Consider the following 20800-nt stretch of genomic DNA (forward strand, 5'->3'; position numbering starts at 1 on the left):
AGGGGAACTGCGTCACCTTTCTCATCCTTGTCATATATTAAAAGAAATACATTGTGTATTTAATATGTCATCTGTTAAATCTCTCTTCCACCAAGAAAGCACTGGCTTTCGTTATAGGATCAAGAGCCGCTGGCCCAGTTCCAGCGACCCTCACAGTCAGAGATAATGTGACTTGCAGGGCTGGGTGGAAAAAGTGAAGTAATTAAGTAAAAAATAAAAATTGAAAAAATCATAGACACAGATAACAGCATGCTGATTACCAGAGGGAAAGGGAATGGGGAGAGGTAGAAGAGGGATAAATGGTGATGGAAGGAGACTTGACTTGGGTGATGAACATACAATACAATATACGGATGGTGTATTATAGAATTGTACACCTGAAACCTATGTAATTTTATTAACTAATGTCACTCCAATAAATTCAATTAAAAAAACAGATACCGTGAATATAGGCCACCCTGAATATCTGTTGGAGGGAATCAGAGGCTCTCTCCCCTTTAAGCCAACAGGCTCCAAAATCTTATATCAACAGATAAGGCTAATAGGTTTTATTTTGCCTATCAGTCAAATTTGGCTTGATCCAAGCCAGAAATACTCCGAGGAAAGGACTTACTAATTTAGAATTGTAACTTTATACCAAACACATTAAGACATAATAACTTTTACCTGGAAAGACTTTTTTTTAAAAATTATGACTTGGACACTAAAATGCATTCAGAAAACAGCCACTTTTTCTTTTCTTTTTTTTTTTAATCAAAGGTCATATGATACATCCCCTAAAATCTGACATATCAAAAATTTAAGAGTAAAATCAATTTTTAAGTTGCCTCAATGTTGCCATTGATTGTTTCCCCATATAAGAAGCACTTGAAGTCCAAATGCATAGACATCTATAATTTCCGATCAATATTGTGAACTTTAAGTTGAGGTTTACTGTATATATAAATATACATTATTCACATATCCTGAGTCCAAAATTCATAATTAGAATACAGTTAATATAATGGTTAAATAGGACTCAAGAATTTATTTTATTTTATTTTACTTTTACAACCTGATCCCATTTCCTCTGAACTTACCAATGGCAAATAGCAAATGGAAAGTGAACAAAAGGAGGGAAATGATAGAGCATTTCAACAGGTCTACATAAGTGTCATTATTATTATAATAAACATTTGTTAGCCTACAGTTTTCCATATATAGTACTTTTCCTTTATCCATGGTGGTTTTTTTTTAGCATTTTCGGTTACCCTCTGTCAACCACTTCTAAAAATATTAAATGGAAAATTCCAGAAATAAACAATTTATGTTTTAAATTGCATGCCATTCTGAGTGGCTTCTTGCTCTGTCCCACCCAGATAACAAATCATCCCTTTGTCCAGAGTCTCCATGTTGTTTACACTCACCACTGGGTTATCAGATTGACTGTTCTTATGGTCAAGTAACCCTTATTCTACTTAATAATGCCATTCACATAAGTTTTATTACAGTATATTGTTATGACTTTTCTACTTTATTATGAGTTGTTGTTGCTGATCTCTTACTGTGCCTAACATAAACTTTATCATGGGTATGTGTGTATAGGAAAGAACACACACACACACACACACACACACACACACATATAGGGTTTGGTACTCTCTATGGTTTTGGGCATCTCCTGGGGGTCTTGGAAAGTATCCCCTGCAGATAAGTGGGGCTACTGTAACCATTTTATATAACCACAGGAAGGAGGATTCTTCAAAAACATTTGGTCTCACAGTTAGATGGAAGCAAATGTCAAATGTAAAGCCAATAAAATTAACTCCTCCTCAAAAAAAAATCATTAATGTAGTTCCTGCCAATTAATTCTCCATAACTCAGAGGAAGAAAAATGGTGATGCAACTCTTGATTTTTATAGTAACTGGATCATGTCATTATTTGTGCTGAGTTTTTATGCTGTTTTTATGCTGAAAGGCCTCTGATTGGGGCAGAACATGTGTAATTCATACTTTTCAGACTGTGGCTCTATATGAGTGTACTCTAAAACTTCATGCCTGGAACATTAAAATGATTTTGACTAATATCTGGACTCTGGTTGCTGTATTTTAAATCTGTTCGGGGACATAAAAATCAGTTTTCCTAAAAACACTTATTTCATCCTGTCACTCCCTTATTATATCCAGAATAGAGTCCAAACCTCCCACTCTGGGGATCAAGATTCACCACAAACTGGCTTCATTTTCATCGCCAGAACTTATCTGTGACTTGTTTCCACTGGAATTCTCTGTTCAGGGCTGATCTCTTCTCTCTTACAAATATCCCAGCAGCGTTCCCTCCCTTTGCCCACTGGTCTCCACCAACCCAATCCTGTCCTTCAAGGATGCATCCCTCTAGCCCACGTCCCTCTCTTCCATGATTTCTGCTCTGTAATTTAACTAAAGCACTGCTTTGGCGATTTTACTCTACAGCCTTCAGATCTTTACTGGCTCACCTTGATATAAATACATTCTCTTCATAGTTCATAAGCCCCCTGAGAGCAGGGGTCATGGCCCACTCATCTCTCATTTTCCCACAGTACCTTCCAAATAATGAGGCAGGTGTTAACTCATTATTTGACAAACACTTTTCTGATTAAAAAAAAAAAAAAGTGACCATTTGGATTTTGTGAATATAAACACAAATTCAAACAGAAGTTGAGTTCCCAGTGTTCTATCTAAAAGGTTAAAACTGAATAATGCACAGCAGTTGCTGGTAATTTGGGATTATCTATGGCTGCTCTCATTGGTTGCCTACAGGCTGCCAGATAAACTTGTGTTCTTATTTTAGGTTAATGCTTATCTACAAAACATTCGCTGACTTTAATTTGAACAGGGAGTTTCATGTACAGCTTCGATACAAGAGCCTGATAATGAAACTAGATGGTAAATACATATTTTAACGGCTTTCTCACCAAAAAAAGATTCTATAAAGGGAGTAAAATAAGCTGTAATACATCAAGAGATATATTACTGAGAACTTGAAACTTCAAATTATCACAGACCTAGGAGGACTCAAGTAAGAGCTGCAAAGTTTCACCTGTAAACAAAAATCTGGTGATATCTTTTTAAAGAAACTTAAAAGAGAGTTTATTTAGGTAACAGTTTGCAAACTGGGAAACATAGCCCTTGGTATGAACCGAGAATATATTTCCAAATGGAGGGGATAGGGCAGGGTTTATAAAGCAAAGGTTGCAAGGAGCTGATGATCGAAGAGATGGGTTGCTGGGGGTGAGGTGGGGGTGGGGAACAAGGTCATAAACTTATATCACGTGCTTTCTGATCGCTGGGGCAACTGGCCTTTCAACAGTTGGCTGACTCAGTGATCCAGCAAGTGAAGTTGAGAGGCGAGAACCACGGGTAGTACTGTACACAAACAAGCGTTTATCAAGTCCTAGTTGCAGCCCGGGCCTGTAGAAGAAGGCTGCCTTTGATCACACAATTACGGTACAGGGAGGATTATTGAACCACGAAGCAAGGAGTACAATTTATCAAATGGTACAATCAGTAGAGGCGTGGGGGGGGTGTAGTTGGGGGCAGCCTGGGGGGGATCCGACCCTTTAGGCAATTCTGGAGCCCAAGGGCGAAGTTATGCTCTGCAAGCAGCTTCAGAGCACAAGCCAAAAAAAAAAACCCAACAAAGTTTGGGCCACAAGTTATAATATTAAAGTTCTTATTAAGTCTTCGCACCACAGGCCTAACAGAATATAATTAATTCTGTATCTTGTCTTTATTCGATTTTTGGTGAAATTTTGCTGCGGTGGAAGGGTGGAATTCTGGATATATCTGACAGGATGAGACTGTGCTCTCTTGGTTTAAAAGCTATCATGTCTAAAGAGGTACTACAGACTTTAGGGCTGAAGAAAGGGAGAATTAGAAACCTGTGACTGAATCTCATGCGAGTTCTGCAGACTGGCTAAAAAACCCAGGGCAAGTACCAGGATGTCTCTAGTTTTTTGTGTGGAATTAGGTGCACTGATATGCAGATTCTAACTTTAATACCAAGCAGAACATAATAAGTAATTTCATAGAAAGATAATAAAATACTATGTTAGAAAAGAGGAAAAAAGAGGTTAAATCCAACTGGACGACTAATGAAATCTTCGTGAGTTGATGATATTTTAAGGACAGTTTGAGGTGTGAGTAGAAGAAAAGAGTAAACTGCCAGTCTGAGGAAGGCATGAATAAAAGGTGTGGAGCAGAAGGCTTGGTGCTCCGCAGAATGAGGCTGAAACAAAGGTAAACTGAGGAAATAATAGGGACAAAGGGTTGGAAAAGCCAGATCATAAGCAGCCTTATTATCACGCTAAGGAACCTGTGAGTGGAGAACCACCCAAGTGTTCTGAGGAGGGGACAAAATCTGAACTGGGTTCACTTAAGATTATGATAACAGGGTGAAGACTGAATTTCAACTAAGCAGAGGTGGGGGGCAGAGAGAACAAGGTGAGGTTCTTTATGACAGCACAGAACAAAGCCATACTGAAGGATGACTCGGAGCTGTGTTTCTCTTGAACAGGAGAGGGAAAGTGTGTGTGTGTGTGTGTGTGTGTGTGTACGCAAAATGTCTTAAACAGACAAAAATATCTTGTGGAGGGTCCATAAGGGAAGTAAGTTTGTGACATTGTGCTCACACAGGCATTCTGCAATGCTTAGTTTGATTTTCATTTTAAAAAATCAAATTTGCTGCATATTTAAGTACCTGTTTGTCCACTTTCTCTCCCTCTTGACAGATCTTTATAAACAACGAGTGGCATAATTCGGTGAGTGGCAAGAAATTTCCTGTCTTTAATCCTGCAACTGAGGAGAAACTCTGCGAGGTAGAGGAAGGAGACAAGGTGAGTTTCCTAGCACTAGTTCCATTTTATGCCAGGCTTTTTGCTTGTTTCTCACTATTCTGAGCCATAAACCCCATTTCAAGTTTAAGTAGACATGTCATGAAAATATGGTTTGTGAGGCCATCTGGGGAAAGGTACTCTTTTTAGCCACTTTTACAAATGATGATGTAACAGCAGAATATAAGGTTTGAGTAATTTACTCAAGGTGACACTGCAAATAAATAATGAAATCAGCAGTCAAATGCTGTCCTTTGATCCCAGAACTTGTGACTGACAGGGTTACTGCCTTACCTTGTAATTATTGTAAATAATTACATAGGATAATTTAAATAGCCTGGGGAGTGAGGAGAGTAAAAGCCTTTAGAATTTTAATCTGAACACATACCTTAAAAGGTATATGTGTTCACAGTTTAATTTGAAATGGTTTCTGGTCTGGAATTGTCCAGATGTTATCAAGCTTTAAATCTCTGTCATGTAAGATATAAAGACATAAAAATGTGGGCTTTTTGCTGTATGAAAAGACTACTGGGAGATGAAGTCAGCAAAACCCCAGGATAATAGCATTCATGACACTATGTTCAGTTCAATCACCATAGCAATCACATGTTCCTGTTGAGGCTTCCTTCTTTCATTTCCCTCTTCCCAATCAATGAGGTCACTAATCTCATGGTATTAAACCTTGCAGACTTATTCCAAGATAGCGATAGACCTGAGGGCCTCTTCTGAGTTTAGGGAGGGCCCTGGATTCAGGTTGCAGTATTAGCAGTGCAAATTAAGACCTATGCCTTTAGGGGCAAGAGTACAGTTTAGTCAGAAGGGTCAACAGCTTAAGAAGCAGAAGCAGAATAGAATGGAGACACATGTCAGCTTCTTTCAGATTTGACTTTCTGTATATGCCGGAGTTCATCTGTGCATAAATTCTTCAAGGGCTTCTCACTGTCTGGGGGAAAAGCAAACCCTTGTTTCTGGCCTCCATGCCAGCTTCCCCAACCCCCTTCAAGGTAAGAGTCCCAACTTCATCATGTTCAATATCATCTGCCAAACACTGCATGTTGGTCACGGCCTCAGTGCCACAGTACGGTGAAGCCCTCAGGGCCTAGTTTAAATCATCTTCTGTAGTAAGACACCAGAAGTTGCACATTTGTATTTACCTGTAGAGCTTCTATTCCTTTTTCGATAAAATAGAGAGATTGCTGGGCCCCACCCAACCCTGGTGTTTGGTTCAGTAATCCTAGAGTGGGGCCTGAGAATTTGTATTTCTGACAGTTCCTCAGGTGATGCCAGTGTTGCTGGGTAAGGGTGGGCGAATACACTTTTAGAACCTGATCTAAAGTATTAAACAATACACGGTATCTCCTCTCAAGTGGTAGCGCTTAATAAGGTGCATGGACATTAGCAGGTAAGAAAGCTGATGATTGGAAACTGCTTGACAATCACTTTGTACCTCTAAGAAATGTTATAAGACCAAACTCGGGCAGAGAAATACTGAAAACACCTGGTGACATGTTCTAGTAGACCCAGAAGTCTGTGTCCTATGAGCCATTCCCAGAAAAAAAAAAAAAAAAAAAAATCTATTCTTCACATTCAACAAAGAGGAACAGTTTTGTCAGAGACTTCTAGAAATCTACACAGCACTACATTACCTTGAATGTCTGTCTAGTTGCTTGCATGGCTCTGTCAACCCTGGGGAGGTGGGAAAAGCAATAAAAGTCAAGGTGAGGGCGAGGTTGAGCCCCTGATAGCTGCCCACTCTTTCTCTCTAGAAGTACAAATGCCATTCAGGAGGGAGACTACAAAGCTTTTGGCAGGTTGCAAGTACAAAAGAAAAAATTCTTGATGCTTTAGCTCTAGGGCTTGGACATCTCGCTTTACAACTCACTGGCTTTCGGGTTTAGTTTCATTAGTCAAACAAATCTGAGCCTGGAGTTCCAGTAGAAATCTTGTCAGGCAATCTGAGGTCTTCTTGGCATCATTGGTGGGATTTACTTTCTTCAAGTGCAGTAAGGGTGAGCTGAGACCATTCCTAAAGCTTTAGAAATATTTGTCATTTACTTGCTTTGCATTTATTGACAATTATTTCCTGTTCATAGGAGAGCAGAAAATCTGTGCATGAGTAGATTGAGGACACTCATTCACTCCAACAAATCTTCTAAGCAGGTCACAAAGTGAATCACGTTGGCTGGATATTTGACACTCAAGTTAAATTGTTTATGCTATAAAATGCTCACGGTTGATGACTTTTCACCTAACATCCAGCACTCTTGTCATCATATTTTAGAATGATCTACTAACACTTATTTTTAAGTAATTATTGCTGTTTTCACAATTCTGGTGACAAAAAAGTATAGTAACTCCTAACAGTGCTTAGCCAAAGGTAGAAATCTACTAAATTATAGAGTCGAAGTAAACCTAATATTCTGTAACTGACTCTTCAGATAATGAGCCAAGAGGTTTTAAGGATTTAATTGATGAGTAGAATGGAACTAACAATGGGCTATTTAGGGCCTTTTAATGGTATTATAAAGAAAGGGGGAGGGACAAGAACAAATGGAGGTTACAAAGCAAAGCACGGATGTGGGTGGGAACTGTTTTCTTTTCCCTTCACTGGCTCTTTTAGGCTATGTTGACTAATCCTGAAAACTGCTTTTAAAACTAAAGCATGACGGTAACAAGTAATTGCTGAGGATACAAGTAAATGTCCATTAAAGTAACTGCTATGACAGGTGTAAAAGTGAAACTGATCTGCTAACTATTTTCTCCAAATCTGAATGAATTCAGTGTGGAAAAGCACAGTCTGAGAGTGATAAAGAGTTTAGTCTTCTCTTACTATGTTTACAAGGCATTTGATATTTCATCATTATTCGAGTTATCTTTACCCATCAGCCTCGGTCCCTTACTTCAAAAAATGAACGTTTTAAACCCTGTGCAGCAAAAGTGTTATTGAGGGTAGCAAATTTGACTCATGTACCAAACTGTGTTCTGGTTAATTCAAAAATGATGACCTTGAAAAATGTCATATACCTAATAGTTTTGATTAATGTAAAATTTTGTTATATAATTAAGTCAATTAAAATATGATTTATTATTTAAATGTCAATATAAGATTGTTTATATAAGGAGCATCATTATAAAAAAATTAATGTAACATGCTGAGTTTATATAATAGGTAACAAATTATTAAATATTTATTAACTGCTGATTATACTCACGGAACAGTAAGGAATGTTATAGCTTATAATACAGAGAGCAATAAATATTCACTGGAAAGGAGATCATTATCAGCATAGCCTTGCACAACTATAAAACTGGATTTTGAAGTCAGAGATAGGATCAAATTTTGTAGGATGGATTTCATGCTGTATTTCATGTCTTGTAAAACTAGGTCCATGATGCTTAACTATTGTAGTAATTTGAGCTTATAAAGAAAACTTTTAGTTTTTTGCCTGGAGCTCCGTAGGCTCTTAACTAGTAGCTGGTGTCAAGCTGGATTAGTCTGTCAAAGGTTTAGGCAGGTTGTGATATTTCAGCTGGGTCTTAAAGAATATATAAGACTTTGAAAGTAAAAGGGGTGTGGTGGTAGAAAGTTCTAGGCAAGAATTACAAAATCAAAGGTGAGGAGTTGGACCAGATTGAGTAGAAAAAATGTAAAGAGAACTTTGAGTAGGTGAGGTGAGGCCCAAAATATTGGACCTTGAACATCAGAAAAAGGAGTTTGGCCTTAGGACTGCGGGCAAAAGAGGGGTAGTTGCAAATATGTGAAAGGGAAAGTGATAAGATAAAAAGGTTTGCAGAAGATTAGCCTGGTAGTAATAAGCAAGACCTTTGGGGAGAGAAGAGAAAGAGTGGACTTGGGAATGCTGGCAACAATATGAGATAATAATGCCGAAAATAATACAGGGCGGTGAAAACCAAAGGAAGGATTAAAATATACTAGAACCGCTGAGAGAGATTTTAAAGTTTTTTTGACTGCTACAACTACAATACAATTGCTACCATTTAATGAACAGTTAACATAATGTGTGTCACATAGAAAATGTGATTCAAGTGTTACCTTATTTAATCTTGAAAACAACTCTATGAGGTGACATCTCTATTTCAAAAATAAGAAAATTAAAGCTTAGAGACATCACTTTCCAGTACCTTTTGCTTCAGAATATTCTTTACATTTTACAATATATTGGAGTGTTTACTTTGTTGTATATTTCTCCCATTCTATTGGAATTTTCAAAACAATAATCTCTTTACATCAGTATTTTGTTATTAGCAGCCTGATGATAACAATGCTACAGAACAGAGAAATTAGCAGATCTTTAGATGGTTGGATGGATGGATGGATGGATGGATGGATGGATGGATGGATGGATGGATGGATGGGTGGATGGATGGATGATGGATGGATGACTCAAAGCTTACATAGCTAATACATGAGGCAGCAGAGTTAGCATCTGAGTTGTTTTGTTTCAAAGCTATGTATTAACTTACTCTATTTCTGTGCCTATAAGATAAAATATAAGATGTAAGAAAAGTAGAAGCATGATGCAAAGAACATGACCAAAAGAACATCCTTATTTATAGCAACATTCTCCAAGGATGTATTTTCCATATGGCGGAGTTACTCGTCTTGAAGCAAGTTTTTCCATGTCCCTCTGAGGGGCCAGACTGTCTATGATAAACCGTACTTGGCTAAGGCTGATGGCAGAACACTGAGCAGAAGGGTCCAAATGAAAGCTGTGTCATACAGACCTGTTTAAACACATCACAGCATATATTTTATAAGCTGTGGTATCCACATATCATGCGGGCAATTTCAGGTTCTTGTGGTTGGCTTTTTTATTTTTCCAACAGTGCTCTCTAAATATAACTTGGAAAAGGTTAGAATCTATGGCATAAAACAATGTCCAGATATAAGCAATCATTGTGATTAACTGAATGCCCAAAATAACTGTATATATGTTTCTTAGGAAGAGCAAATAGTAATGCATATATTTTCCTGTATATACTCATTCTCTCAGGTTAGACAGGGAAATGTACAACTGTATGATGTATTATAGTGAAGGAATGTTTGCTTGTAGTTTGTAAATATCATTACTTAATCAAGCCAGATTATACTTCTAAAATTTCCTTCTCACCCCAAATCACCTTAGAGTGGTGATAAATACTGTAAAAATAGTTAATTTGTTTGAATTTTAATTTACAGACTTGTAAGTTTAGGATTTCTTAATTGACTATATCGTAAGGCAGGGATATTCATTTGAAGTACATGCCTCTCGAAGGGGTGATGTCGTCCTTGAGTGGAGTTTAGTTTAATTGTGGGCAACTTAAAAAATGTAGCTGGCTGGGTAGCTCAGTTGGTTAGAGCATTATCACAATATGCCAAGCTTGCAGGTTGGATCCCTGGTTAAAGCACATACAAGAACCAACCAATGAATGCATAAATAAGTGGAACAACAAATAGATGTTTCTCTCTCTCTCTCTCTCTCTCTTCTTTTCTCTCCAAAATCGATCAATCAATACATTTTTTTAAATGTAGAATAATTTTCCCCCTCAGATTCGCAAAGAAAATTATGTCTCCTGCAGAAAGTTGCAACCTATAGGCTTGAAACATAAAAAAAGAGAACAATCTGTGTTTTTAAGCTGTTTACAACAGATTTCATAGGGAAAAAAAGAAACGCATGAAGTGGTAATGGCAGAGGTGGTGACTTCTGTAGTGTATATATTCTATAGGAGCTCGGGAGAGGTCTGAACCAGAATCTGGAGGGAATGCAGTGGTCAGGGAAAAGTTTGAGGCGGACTAGGAAAGAACAGGAATATTAAAACCAGTTCAGAAAAAAGACAGAATGAGGGCAATGTGGGTGAAGGCAAGGAGGCCTGACTGAGTGTGATGGCATTACTTGATTATCTGACTTTTACTTGAAGTAATGCAATTTAAGCAGTACCTTGTTAAAAAGAGAGAGAGAGAGAGAGGGAGGGAGAGAAAGAGAGAAAGAGAAGAAGAAATAAATTGACTCTTTACCTAGTTAGGGATCTAAAAGGATCTTTTGTACCCAGTTGGGAAAGGAAAGGCTGTCACATACAGACCCTTCTCTATGCCAGTTTCACCACCTATATAACCCGTATGTATGCCTTTTTTCCACTGCACAAAAGGAACGAGCAACTTGTTTATAAAGTTTCCTCTTCAACAGCAAAACAAAGTTCTTATTCACCCTTCAGTAGGTTCTTCATGAGAGAATGCACAGACCATAGAGTCACCGGAGATTAAAGAAGATAATCACTATTTTAGATCTTGAGCTTTCCCTGGAGCTCTGGGTAACTGAGTCACCAAAGCCCTATAACGAAACAGTGAAGAGCAGAGGCTCTGCAGTCGACTGGCTCCGTGTAAAACTCAGTTTGGCCACTTTTGGCTCTTGACCAAATCTCTCTCCCTTTGCTTCAGTTTCTTCTTCTGTAAAATGGGGAAGATACTTGTTTCAGAAAATTATTGAGAATGAAATGAGTTAATATGTGTGAAGTAATTAGAACCTTCCTTGACATGTGGCAAGCACTCAATTAATAGCAACTCTCAAAATATTATATTTATATCCTAGAAAATCTCCCATGTACTGTGTGTGGGGAACTCATTCTAAAGATTAGGCAGCCGGTGCAGTTTCCAATGTACAGTAGTTGCGTTGATACAATGTGCTAGACTGTGGGCTAATGAAGACACAGTGCCTGCTTGTGAGGTGCTTTGATCTGTTTTATAGGGTTATTGCCACCGGATTTGCCAATATGTTTAACTTACTAAATTGAATTGCCTTTGACTTGCAGGAGGATGTTAACAAAGCGGTGAAGGCCGCACGCCAGGCTTTTCAGATCGGCTCTCCATGGCGTACTATGGATGCTTCCGAGAGGGGACGGCTGCTGTACAAGTTGGCTGATTTAATCGAAAGAGATCGCCTGTTGCTGGCAGTGAGTACTAACCAAACTGGGCAGGAAGTGAGATCTCTAGAAAGCATTCACGATTTGGATGGCTAGCTGTTTTGATTTTAGTGATTCCTACATGTTCTCTACAAAGAAATCAAAGAGACTTTATGTATCAGCTCTCATAGGAACATTACCATTGAGATTATTCTTAGATAGCAGTCTGCATACTGGTTCTGGACGGTGTTATCTTCTACTCTCAGAATAGAGTCTATAGTCTAAACTTTGGCAAAGTCCTAGTTAAACCAAACTAAACAAATCTCTTTCCTTTACTCTGCAATTTCTTAGAGCAACGTGGGGTGTGACTATCCTAGAATAATACACTGAATTTTTCTAACTTACTTGACCATGGACCTCTTTGAGTAGAAAATCTCACCGAGTAAAGGTGCCTAAAATATTTCCCTAAAATAAATCTTATTTTTCTTTACTCTCACCCTCCAAGACACTTAATAAATGGTCACTTTTTTCCTCCCTCAAATGAATATGTTAACAATGGTCTTGATTAAATTATGTTCTTTTTACAGGTGAAAAGATGAAGAATAAAGAAAAAATTTAATTATTCATATGTTTATAAAAATTATGTTCTTATGTATACTGATTATTATTTTTAAAAACATTTTAGCAGTTAGATGAGTAAGCACATAAAACGGATGGGGGAAGATTACTTCTTTGTTTTCTTCTCAATTGGGTATTACAATGAAACCAATTTAACACAAACCAATACCAAGATCAGGGCTCAGAATAAATTTTTATTACTTCTAGACTCTTAACTGGCAGTAACAAAGAGACTTACATTTGTTTAAAAATCAACAGTAGCAATTATAGTCCCTCAAAACACGACTTACTACTCAAAAGATTCAAAACATGCGGAACTATGCAATTAGAAGCTATATACAATAAAACTACACTAACCAAAATGTCCTGTAGGAAGAAAGAATTTGCCAGAAGCTGGCTGCTACTATTTATCTGGTCTGTGGATTATAGAGTGCTGACTGCTTTTGCCAGCATAAGATCCTAAGGGGGGAAATAGAACAGGCATACAAAATCATGTTTGATGAAATTTTGAGATGGCGTGGAGTATAAAGTAGAGGCAGAAGATTGTGTGATAGATGAGGAACAGCTTTAATAGCTTATCACCTCTATGTTCCTGCCCCAGAGAACATCAGGTTCCGACGAGCTCTGCTGGAGAAAGGGAGAAAAAGAGGAGAGATCATCTTATGTTGGTTAGGGCGCTAGGCTAGAAAATGTTGAACTTCACAGCCTGACCATCCAAATAATAATTATGATAATAGTGGCAAAACTAGAAGTTTCCCAATTAAAAATTCTGCTGAAGAAACTCATGGATGAAAGATCCAGGGGTCACTTAACTTTGTGTGAACTGATTGGTTCTATCCAGATGGAATGCAAAAATTAAAAATGATTATTGAGGCATTATTAATAGTCACTGACACTGAATTGTCACCCACATTTGTATTAAACAAGTGAAATCTTATTGGAACCCTGAACCATCTAAGGAGAACAAGTTGCCCCTCTCACTAGCTGTGTGTATATCAAATTGTGACCACTTCCTAGAAAGATGGTGAATTAGAGAACATTCAGAATGAGACAGAAGGAGCAGTAGAGTTTAGAAACCAGGATCTTACTAACCCTTCTCTCTAGATCTTGCTCTGACTATAAGAAAATCATTTTAACTCCTATTTCAGTCTTTTTTTTTTTTTTTTTTTTAAGAAAATGAGGTTAGACAAGATGACTTCTATTTCCAAAATTTACTAGCTCATCATTATTCAAAATATTAATATATATTTTTAATCTAAAAATTCACAGAAGTCTAGATCTGAGGTTTGACCTATTTTGCAGACAATGGAGTCAATGAATGGTGGAAAGCTATTTTCCAATGCCTATCTGATGGATTTAGGAGGCTGCATAAAGACACTACGCTACTTTGCAGGGTGGGCTGACAAGATCCAGGGCCGCACAATACCTATTGGTGAGTAGCTTTGAGAAACCGTGGGGGTGGGTAGCAGTGAGGAGATTACTATAGAGCTGAATAATTCTAAACACTCCCCTTTAAAGATGTCAACCAAATAAGGCAAAATTATTGTCTTCTTGACTTTGAGACAATGCAGTTCTGAACCTGGAAGTTCGGCTAAGATTCATCAACCAGCTTTTAAAATTGTTTCAGCATAATTGTGCAGAAGGGAACACTATAGATACTTTATAGAACATTAAAGTGAAAACATTCTTATGCTTGAATTACTGACTTAAGGCAATTTTCTCTCTAAGGGCCCAAACTTTGCAAAGCTGGCCACTGAAATGATTTATGTGAGTTTTATTCCAATAGAAGCACTTACACCCTTTCGAAATTGTAGTTATTTAAGCCACTTTGCATGTTTCAGTGTGAGTCAGTTATGGTCGTCTGTGCCTGGTCTCACTTAGTATAGTTACATTAGATTAATTAAACAAACCAATTCACATTGATTTGTTTCAAGTAGCTTTAAAGCAAAATGGGACTCTGTTTATAGCACGGTTTAAGAATTTGTGTGAGTAAATGATTATTTTGTGTTTTAGTATTTTAGTACGCTATGCACATAATGGAAATAGGAATATTGAAAAGACATCATTTTGGAAAACATTATGGGTAGAAATTGACTCAGAAACCAACTATAGAAATATAGGGCTCTCCAAGACTGGCCCTGAGGGGTATTTTTAATGTAGAGCGTCCAGCAGGTTAGAAGTAATAGCCAAGAAGATAAAAGGGGAGAGTAAGACCCTGGTAATACCAAGAAATGTGGCTATTTTAGAAACTCTTACTTAACCCTATGACAAAATGGGAGAAGCCATTTAAAGTACCAATAGAGCCCTAGCCGGTTTGGCTCAGTGGTTAGAGCATCAGCCTGTGGGCTGAAGGGCCCTGGGTTCGATTCCGACCAAGGGCATGTGCCTTGGTTGCAGGCTCGACCCCCGGCCCCAGTCGGGGTGTATTTGGGAGGCAACTGATTGATGTGTCTCTCTCATGTCGATGTTTCTCTCTCCCCCTCCCACTCTCTCTGAAAAGTAATGGAAAAAATATCTTCCAATGAGGATTAAAATAATAATAATAAAGTACCATAGATTTTGATAAGGAGCCTTCTTGCTATGATAGCCAAGACGTTTTGTGGGAACTAGGACAGAGAACACAAAGCACCATGTAGCCTCAGGATGACCACATCAAACTTTGAGGCATATGAAAAATCAAATCCAGATTGAAAAGAAATGTCTTGTACTTTGGGCATTTTTTTCATGGATTGAAAGAGTTTGCTTTTATTGTTTGGTAGGCAAAAAACAAACAAACATTTTAGAACAAACCAGTAGGAAAGACTTATTGCTTGTAAGGAAATTTTTTTAAAAATTCTGCTACCTTTCAGTTTTAGTAGTTTAAATTATGTTACTTAAAAAAATTTCCATCGTTACTGGTAGAACTTAGAGTTTCCAGAAACAGAATTTTAACAGTTCTTTTCTCAGTCACAGGCCTTTTATTTCCTTTCTGATGAAAGAAAGGAAACAGAATAAGATGATACATAAAATAGTCCTCCTATATGGTGAGAGAATTAAATATCTGTCAGATCTTTTCCAATTTTGCATTTTGGCTTTGGCCTAATTCAGTTTTATGGTTCCTCTCAGTTCAAATGACTATTTGAAGGCTCAGATTTTTATTTGGAGATATAAAAGATATAGTTGGAGATAGCTTCTTTTTTTGTTATTGTTGTTTATACCTTCCTCCCACATCAGCCCCAAACTACCATTTCATGAATGTCAGTCACATTATATATAAATGATTGTGTGTTTTATTTTCCAGATGGAGACTTTTTTACTTATACAAGACATGAGCCTATTGGTGTGTGTGGCCAAATTATTCCTGTAAGTCAGTCTCCTATATAATTTTCAATCTTAAAAAGAAAATGATTTCTAATTCTGTTTCATTTAGTAACGAGACTTTCTCCAGCACAAATGGATTCTTACATGTTTGCTAAATGTGGGGCAAATATAACTGTTGAATTTGTGTCTCCCTGTGACTGAACTCCTTGGATATGAATTAGATAGTCCAGAAACCTATCTATATCCTGAATCTCTTAAGTGTGTTTCAGTATTAGAGCATCAACAAATCTTTACCTTTTACTCTGGTTTGTTTTTAAAATACCGTATTATATGCTCTTTGAGATTCTTTGTTTTGTTTTGTTGTTGTTGTGTGTGTGTTTTTTAAAAGCAGTGTTATATACTCTTTTCAAATTATGAGTGAATTTTTAAAATTTAAATGGAAAGAAAAAACTATGGGAGCACTGTATGGAACACATTCTTACTTTAGATAAGAGGCTTTGACACTTCAAATGCCTCATAGAGAAGGTAGTATTTTTAATCAGAATGGTGAGGATTTTCTTGTAAGCCCAACAAATAGGAAACTATCTAAAAGATTTCACTTTCACTGACTTATTCAGAAAGGCCAAATAAAAAGTTGGTGAAGTGTCCCAAAGCTCTTAGATGAAGAAGTAGTAATGACTTATCTTCTGTTCCAGTGAGATTGAAATGTATACATATCAACATTTTGAAAGAAATTTCTTGTTAGTTTAAAAATTCCAATAAAATTCATAAAAACAACAGTGTCAAATAGCTAATATTTAATATGCCCACCTATGATGAACCAGTCACTGTGTTAAGTATTTGCCCCACTTTTCCATGAATCTCCAGGACAACTTTCTGGGGTAGAGAAGACTTGTATCAACACTTATAGATGATGAGCTCATGCCGAGAGAGCAGGGAACTTGTCTGAATTCACATGGCTAGTTGGTGGTTGAACTAAGATGTGAACCAAGCTCTCAGCCTTCAGACCCTAGACTTCTTTGTCTTTAACAAGATATTTGTCTTAGAAATAAATCCTAAATAACATTATTGGGTCAATAGTTACAGTAGATGATCTACTTACAGAGAAAGAGAAATAATCACATTTTTAAACACTTACATATAACTTATAATATGTTGAATAGTAAGGCTTGATTTCCAAACCATGCAGTGATTTTTCTTTTTCCTGGTAGAAAAAGCTCAATAGAACAGCACTTGATATGTTGTGGCTCCCTCCTGTTCCTCTTCTGTGTCCAGTTTCTTTGGAACTTCTTAGCATTTATGAGTCACTTTTAGCAATGAACTTAATTAGAATACCCCTGATGATTAAACAAAACTACTACAATTATTAACATCTACCAGAAGGGTATAATGTAGAAGTCAGATTAGCAAATGTGACTTTCAGCAATACAAAGACTCCATTGTTTCCCCTTGCTTTCTAGTGGAATTTCCCATTGGTTATGTTCATTTGGAAAATAGGGCCGGCCCTAAGCTGCGGAAACACAGTAGTTGTCAAACCGGCAGAGCAAACTCCACTCACTGCTCTTCACGTGGCATCTTTAATAAAAGAGGTAAGTTCCTAAATGAAAATATGCACAAAACTCAGGAGTCCTACCTTACAATAGGAAGACCTCATTTGCTGCTACTGTAAATGACATCACCTGTCAATGGCTCCCTTCCAGTGGTGCAGACACATTTAGCATGGCCGTGGGCTGGGATCTCTGCAGGCAGTCAACCCAAGTGAACCTCTGCCCAAATGGAGACAGGAAGCCACACTTGAAGGTTTCATGTCAAACAGTCACTTCATGATGACATTTTTATTTCTTTAGCCTAATTCTCGTGAATGCAAATTCATGTGAATATGATATGACTTCCTTTCAAATGTTGAAATTTAAGTTGGTTTATAACTACCACTAATGACCTGGAGGTTCTGCAAACTGTCTAAACTAGTCCATCCAAAGGTTGAAGTCCTCTGTGCTAATACACTTGCTTGTAACATTGGGCTGCATTATTTTTAAGCACATCTACTCACAACGAGATATGTTGATACTCTCTTTTCTAGTTTGATTCCCTCTAAATGTACCTTCTTAGTCACTAGAACATAAATTCAGGAATACTGAACCCACATTTTAAAACTACTCTTCACTTCAAATTTTAAAATTCAAGAGAGAGACCAGACTGATGGTTACTGCAGAGGAGGGGATTGGGGAACTGGGTGAAAAAAGGTGAAGGGATTAAGAAGTACAGATTAGTAGTCGAAAAATAGTCTCAGGGGTGTAAAGTACAGCATAGGGAATATATTCAATAATATTGTAATAAGTATCTGTGGTGCCAGATGGGTACTTGAAATACTGGGGGGAACATTTTGTAAAGTATGTGATTGTCTAACCACTAAGCCGTACACCTGAAACTGATACAAAATAATACTGAATGTAAACTGAAATTAAAAAATTAAATTTAAAAAACAAGAGGCATTTTGATATAAATAACATGAAATTTTAATATACCCATGTCAGTTGCCGCACTGTTTTCTACCTAATTCTTTAACTAGGACTAAAATCAATCTGTGAAGCTTAATCATGACTGGATGACTGTTCTTATCTAACACTGTACTGATTACATAATGCGAAGGGAATCTGCAACCCAGTCCGTTTGCTCTGAACCATCAACAGCTAGAGACTAAAATGTGGGTTCCCTTTAGCTTCTTAATTTTGCTTTCCTTCTATGTGAGTAATTTAGCAGACACTGCTGCACATACTATCCTGTTTGGCTACTAAGCAACTTGAGACAGTCATCAGTGGAGCGATGATCTACAAAAGTCAAACATAGATTCCCCCGAGAAGAAAGGGGCCCTCAAAAATGCAACCAACCCTTGAGGTTATTTTAAGTGGGCTAACAAATGAAATAATCATAGTAGTAATAATAATAATAAAACCACTTAAGTGAATCTTGTCTTGTATAGACGCTCATGAGGTTAACATAAAGTGGCAGCTTCGATCCCATGCTCTCCCCTTTTCTTCATGGAATTAAACTCTCCTGTCATAACTGTTTTTACTTGGCCTCTTTTAGGCAGGATTTCCTCCTGGAGTTGTGAATGTTGTCCCTGGTTATGGGCCGACTGCAGGGGCCGCCATTTCTTCTCACATGGACATAGACAAAGTGGCCTTCACTGGATCTACAGAGGTAACTTCAGCCCCTCAGGCCAGTCGTCAAGGATGTCTGCCTCTCCAGCTGTCAGAAGCGTGTTTCATGTAACTCTTTTTAAGCTGACATTTCCTTAAAACAGAAGTTCTTTTTAATGGTTTGTTCCTTATTCTAACCTTCAAACATGTTTATAGAACATAAGCAGGTGTGGCTGAGATGAAACGGAATACCCAAGACCAGCTCAGAAGGACTGGAGTGCGCTGTTCAGTGCGCTCATGACCTTCCCCGATGACAAATGTGACCAGTTAGACCTTGTCTTAAGGTTAGGTACAGTTTACATAGAAAATATAAGTTAGGCTGCAATGATTTGTATAGATGAATGAAATTTTATCCTGTGGATTATAAAACTTAAACAGCAGAGCCTCTCCCTTAGCTCCTTATTAGGGGCTGTCTCTTCTGCGAACATTCGAAAGGCCAGCAGCTCAGCTTCCCCGGATGTTACTGCTGCCCAGCCTCACTTTTCTGCCTCTCTGGGCCAGGTGGGCCATCTAGAAGGTTACAGAACAGGGCCTCAGCCATGGGTACTGCAAGGAGAGGTGAGGTGGGGGGGGTGGGGAGATCCCCTTGGAAGGTGGAGTTCGGGAGAATGGATTCCCACCTACTGAGATGATTTTCTAGTGAAAACAAAAGAAAGTGGTGAAATTTTACTGTAGGAAGCAAGAAAACTCTGGAGTCATTTTTATTAGATTATGTGACATCGTCAGTTGTTTAATACAAAATATGAAGTGTGCCTCTTCCAGGAATACAGCATAGAAGATGAAGAGCAGCTTTAACCCCTTCTTGTAAAGCTGCTGACAGGATGTGATAAGATACAAAGTGTGTATGAGGTGCTGTAAGGGAGCTCACAGGAAGGAATCCTGATGTCTAAACAGGTGCTAGGACTAGCTCTGGGGTTTGAAAATGGTTAGTTTTTTAACTTCCTGAAAAGATTGAGAGACAAGAACATTCTAGATAGTGAGGAAAAACTAACTGGATTACTTTATACTCTAATTAGCCACTCCAAAATAAAGAAACATTTACATAGAGAACTAAAACGGTGGGAAATCAAATTTTATTTTTTCTGATCATTTTAAAACTAGGTAAATATATACTTTTTCTTGTGTTTTTATACATATTAAGTAGAAAAAGTCTTCAAAGCCCTTACTGAGGTAAAGGAAAGCCAATCAACCGCACATTCAGGATTCTGCGGACAAAACAAATGGGAATGTTCGAGACACAGCAACAAAAATTTAAAAATGGTGAAGTCATAGGTTGTAATCATGGCAGAGGAGGTAAAGGCAGGAATGCACCAATTCCTCTCAGCCTAGCATTCCAGACCCTCTGCAGCAGGGACTCCATGCATATTTCCAGCTCTAGATCTCATGCCTACTCATTTCTCCAGCTCCTCTGAGCCAGGGGCTTCTGTTCCCTGGTCCCATCTCCAGCATCATTGCCTGTTTGTCTTGGCTCATCCCTGAGCCACTTTACTATCCTGGGACAGTATCTACCAACAAAGAAATCTTGCGGTTAGAAGACTAGGAAACACCCCTCTTCACATTCTGACTCTATCCCTCTTAGTCGTGCCTTCCAAAAGTTAAGTATTCTTGCCAAATTTGAGTTTCTTCATTTGTAAAATTGAAAGAATTATATCTACCTTCTTGAGTAGTACAGAATAAAATCACATGAGCTAATGAGTAGTAAAACATTTAGCACCCTACCGAGTACTCAATAAATGGCACAGTGATTATGCGTGCTCTGTGCTCATTCCCATTTTCATATTTCTTCCCTCATTCTTTGATTTCTCACATGGGTTTAGAAAGTTGTGAGGGAAGAGGTCATCACTTCCTGATCATTCCACGTGTCTTTGATTTCTCCAGGCTTTTGCTCATAAATGACCACACCAACTCTAGTGGCTCCCACCACATGTTACCTCT

General features: G+C 37.9%; 1 protein-coding gene across 1 annotated transcript in view; it reads left to right on the forward strand.

Moving 5' to 3' along the window:
- The window catches only part of ALDH1A1 (aldehyde dehydrogenase 1 family member A1), a 49349-nt gene that overhangs the window by 7825 nt on the left and 20724 nt on the right, over positions 1 to 20800 (forward strand). Inside the window, exons 2-7 of the mRNA XM_081150900.1 lie at positions 4749 to 4853; positions 11658 to 11798; positions 13668 to 13797; positions 15646 to 15707; positions 17126 to 17254; positions 18753 to 18866. Coding sequence (XP_081007026.1) covers positions 4749 to 4853; positions 11658 to 11798; positions 13668 to 13797; positions 15646 to 15707; positions 17126 to 17254; positions 18753 to 18866 — 681 coding nt within the window. The remainder of the gene's footprint in view (positions 1 to 4748; positions 4854 to 11657; positions 11799 to 13667; positions 13798 to 15645; positions 15708 to 17125; positions 17255 to 18752; positions 18867 to 20800) is intronic.

The sequence above is a fragment of the Miniopterus schreibersii genome (genome assembly GCF_964146895.1).
Source record: "Miniopterus schreibersii genome assembly, chromosome: 11".
Lineage (NCBI taxonomy): Eukaryota > Metazoa > Chordata > Mammalia > Chiroptera > Miniopteridae > Miniopterus > Miniopterus schreibersii.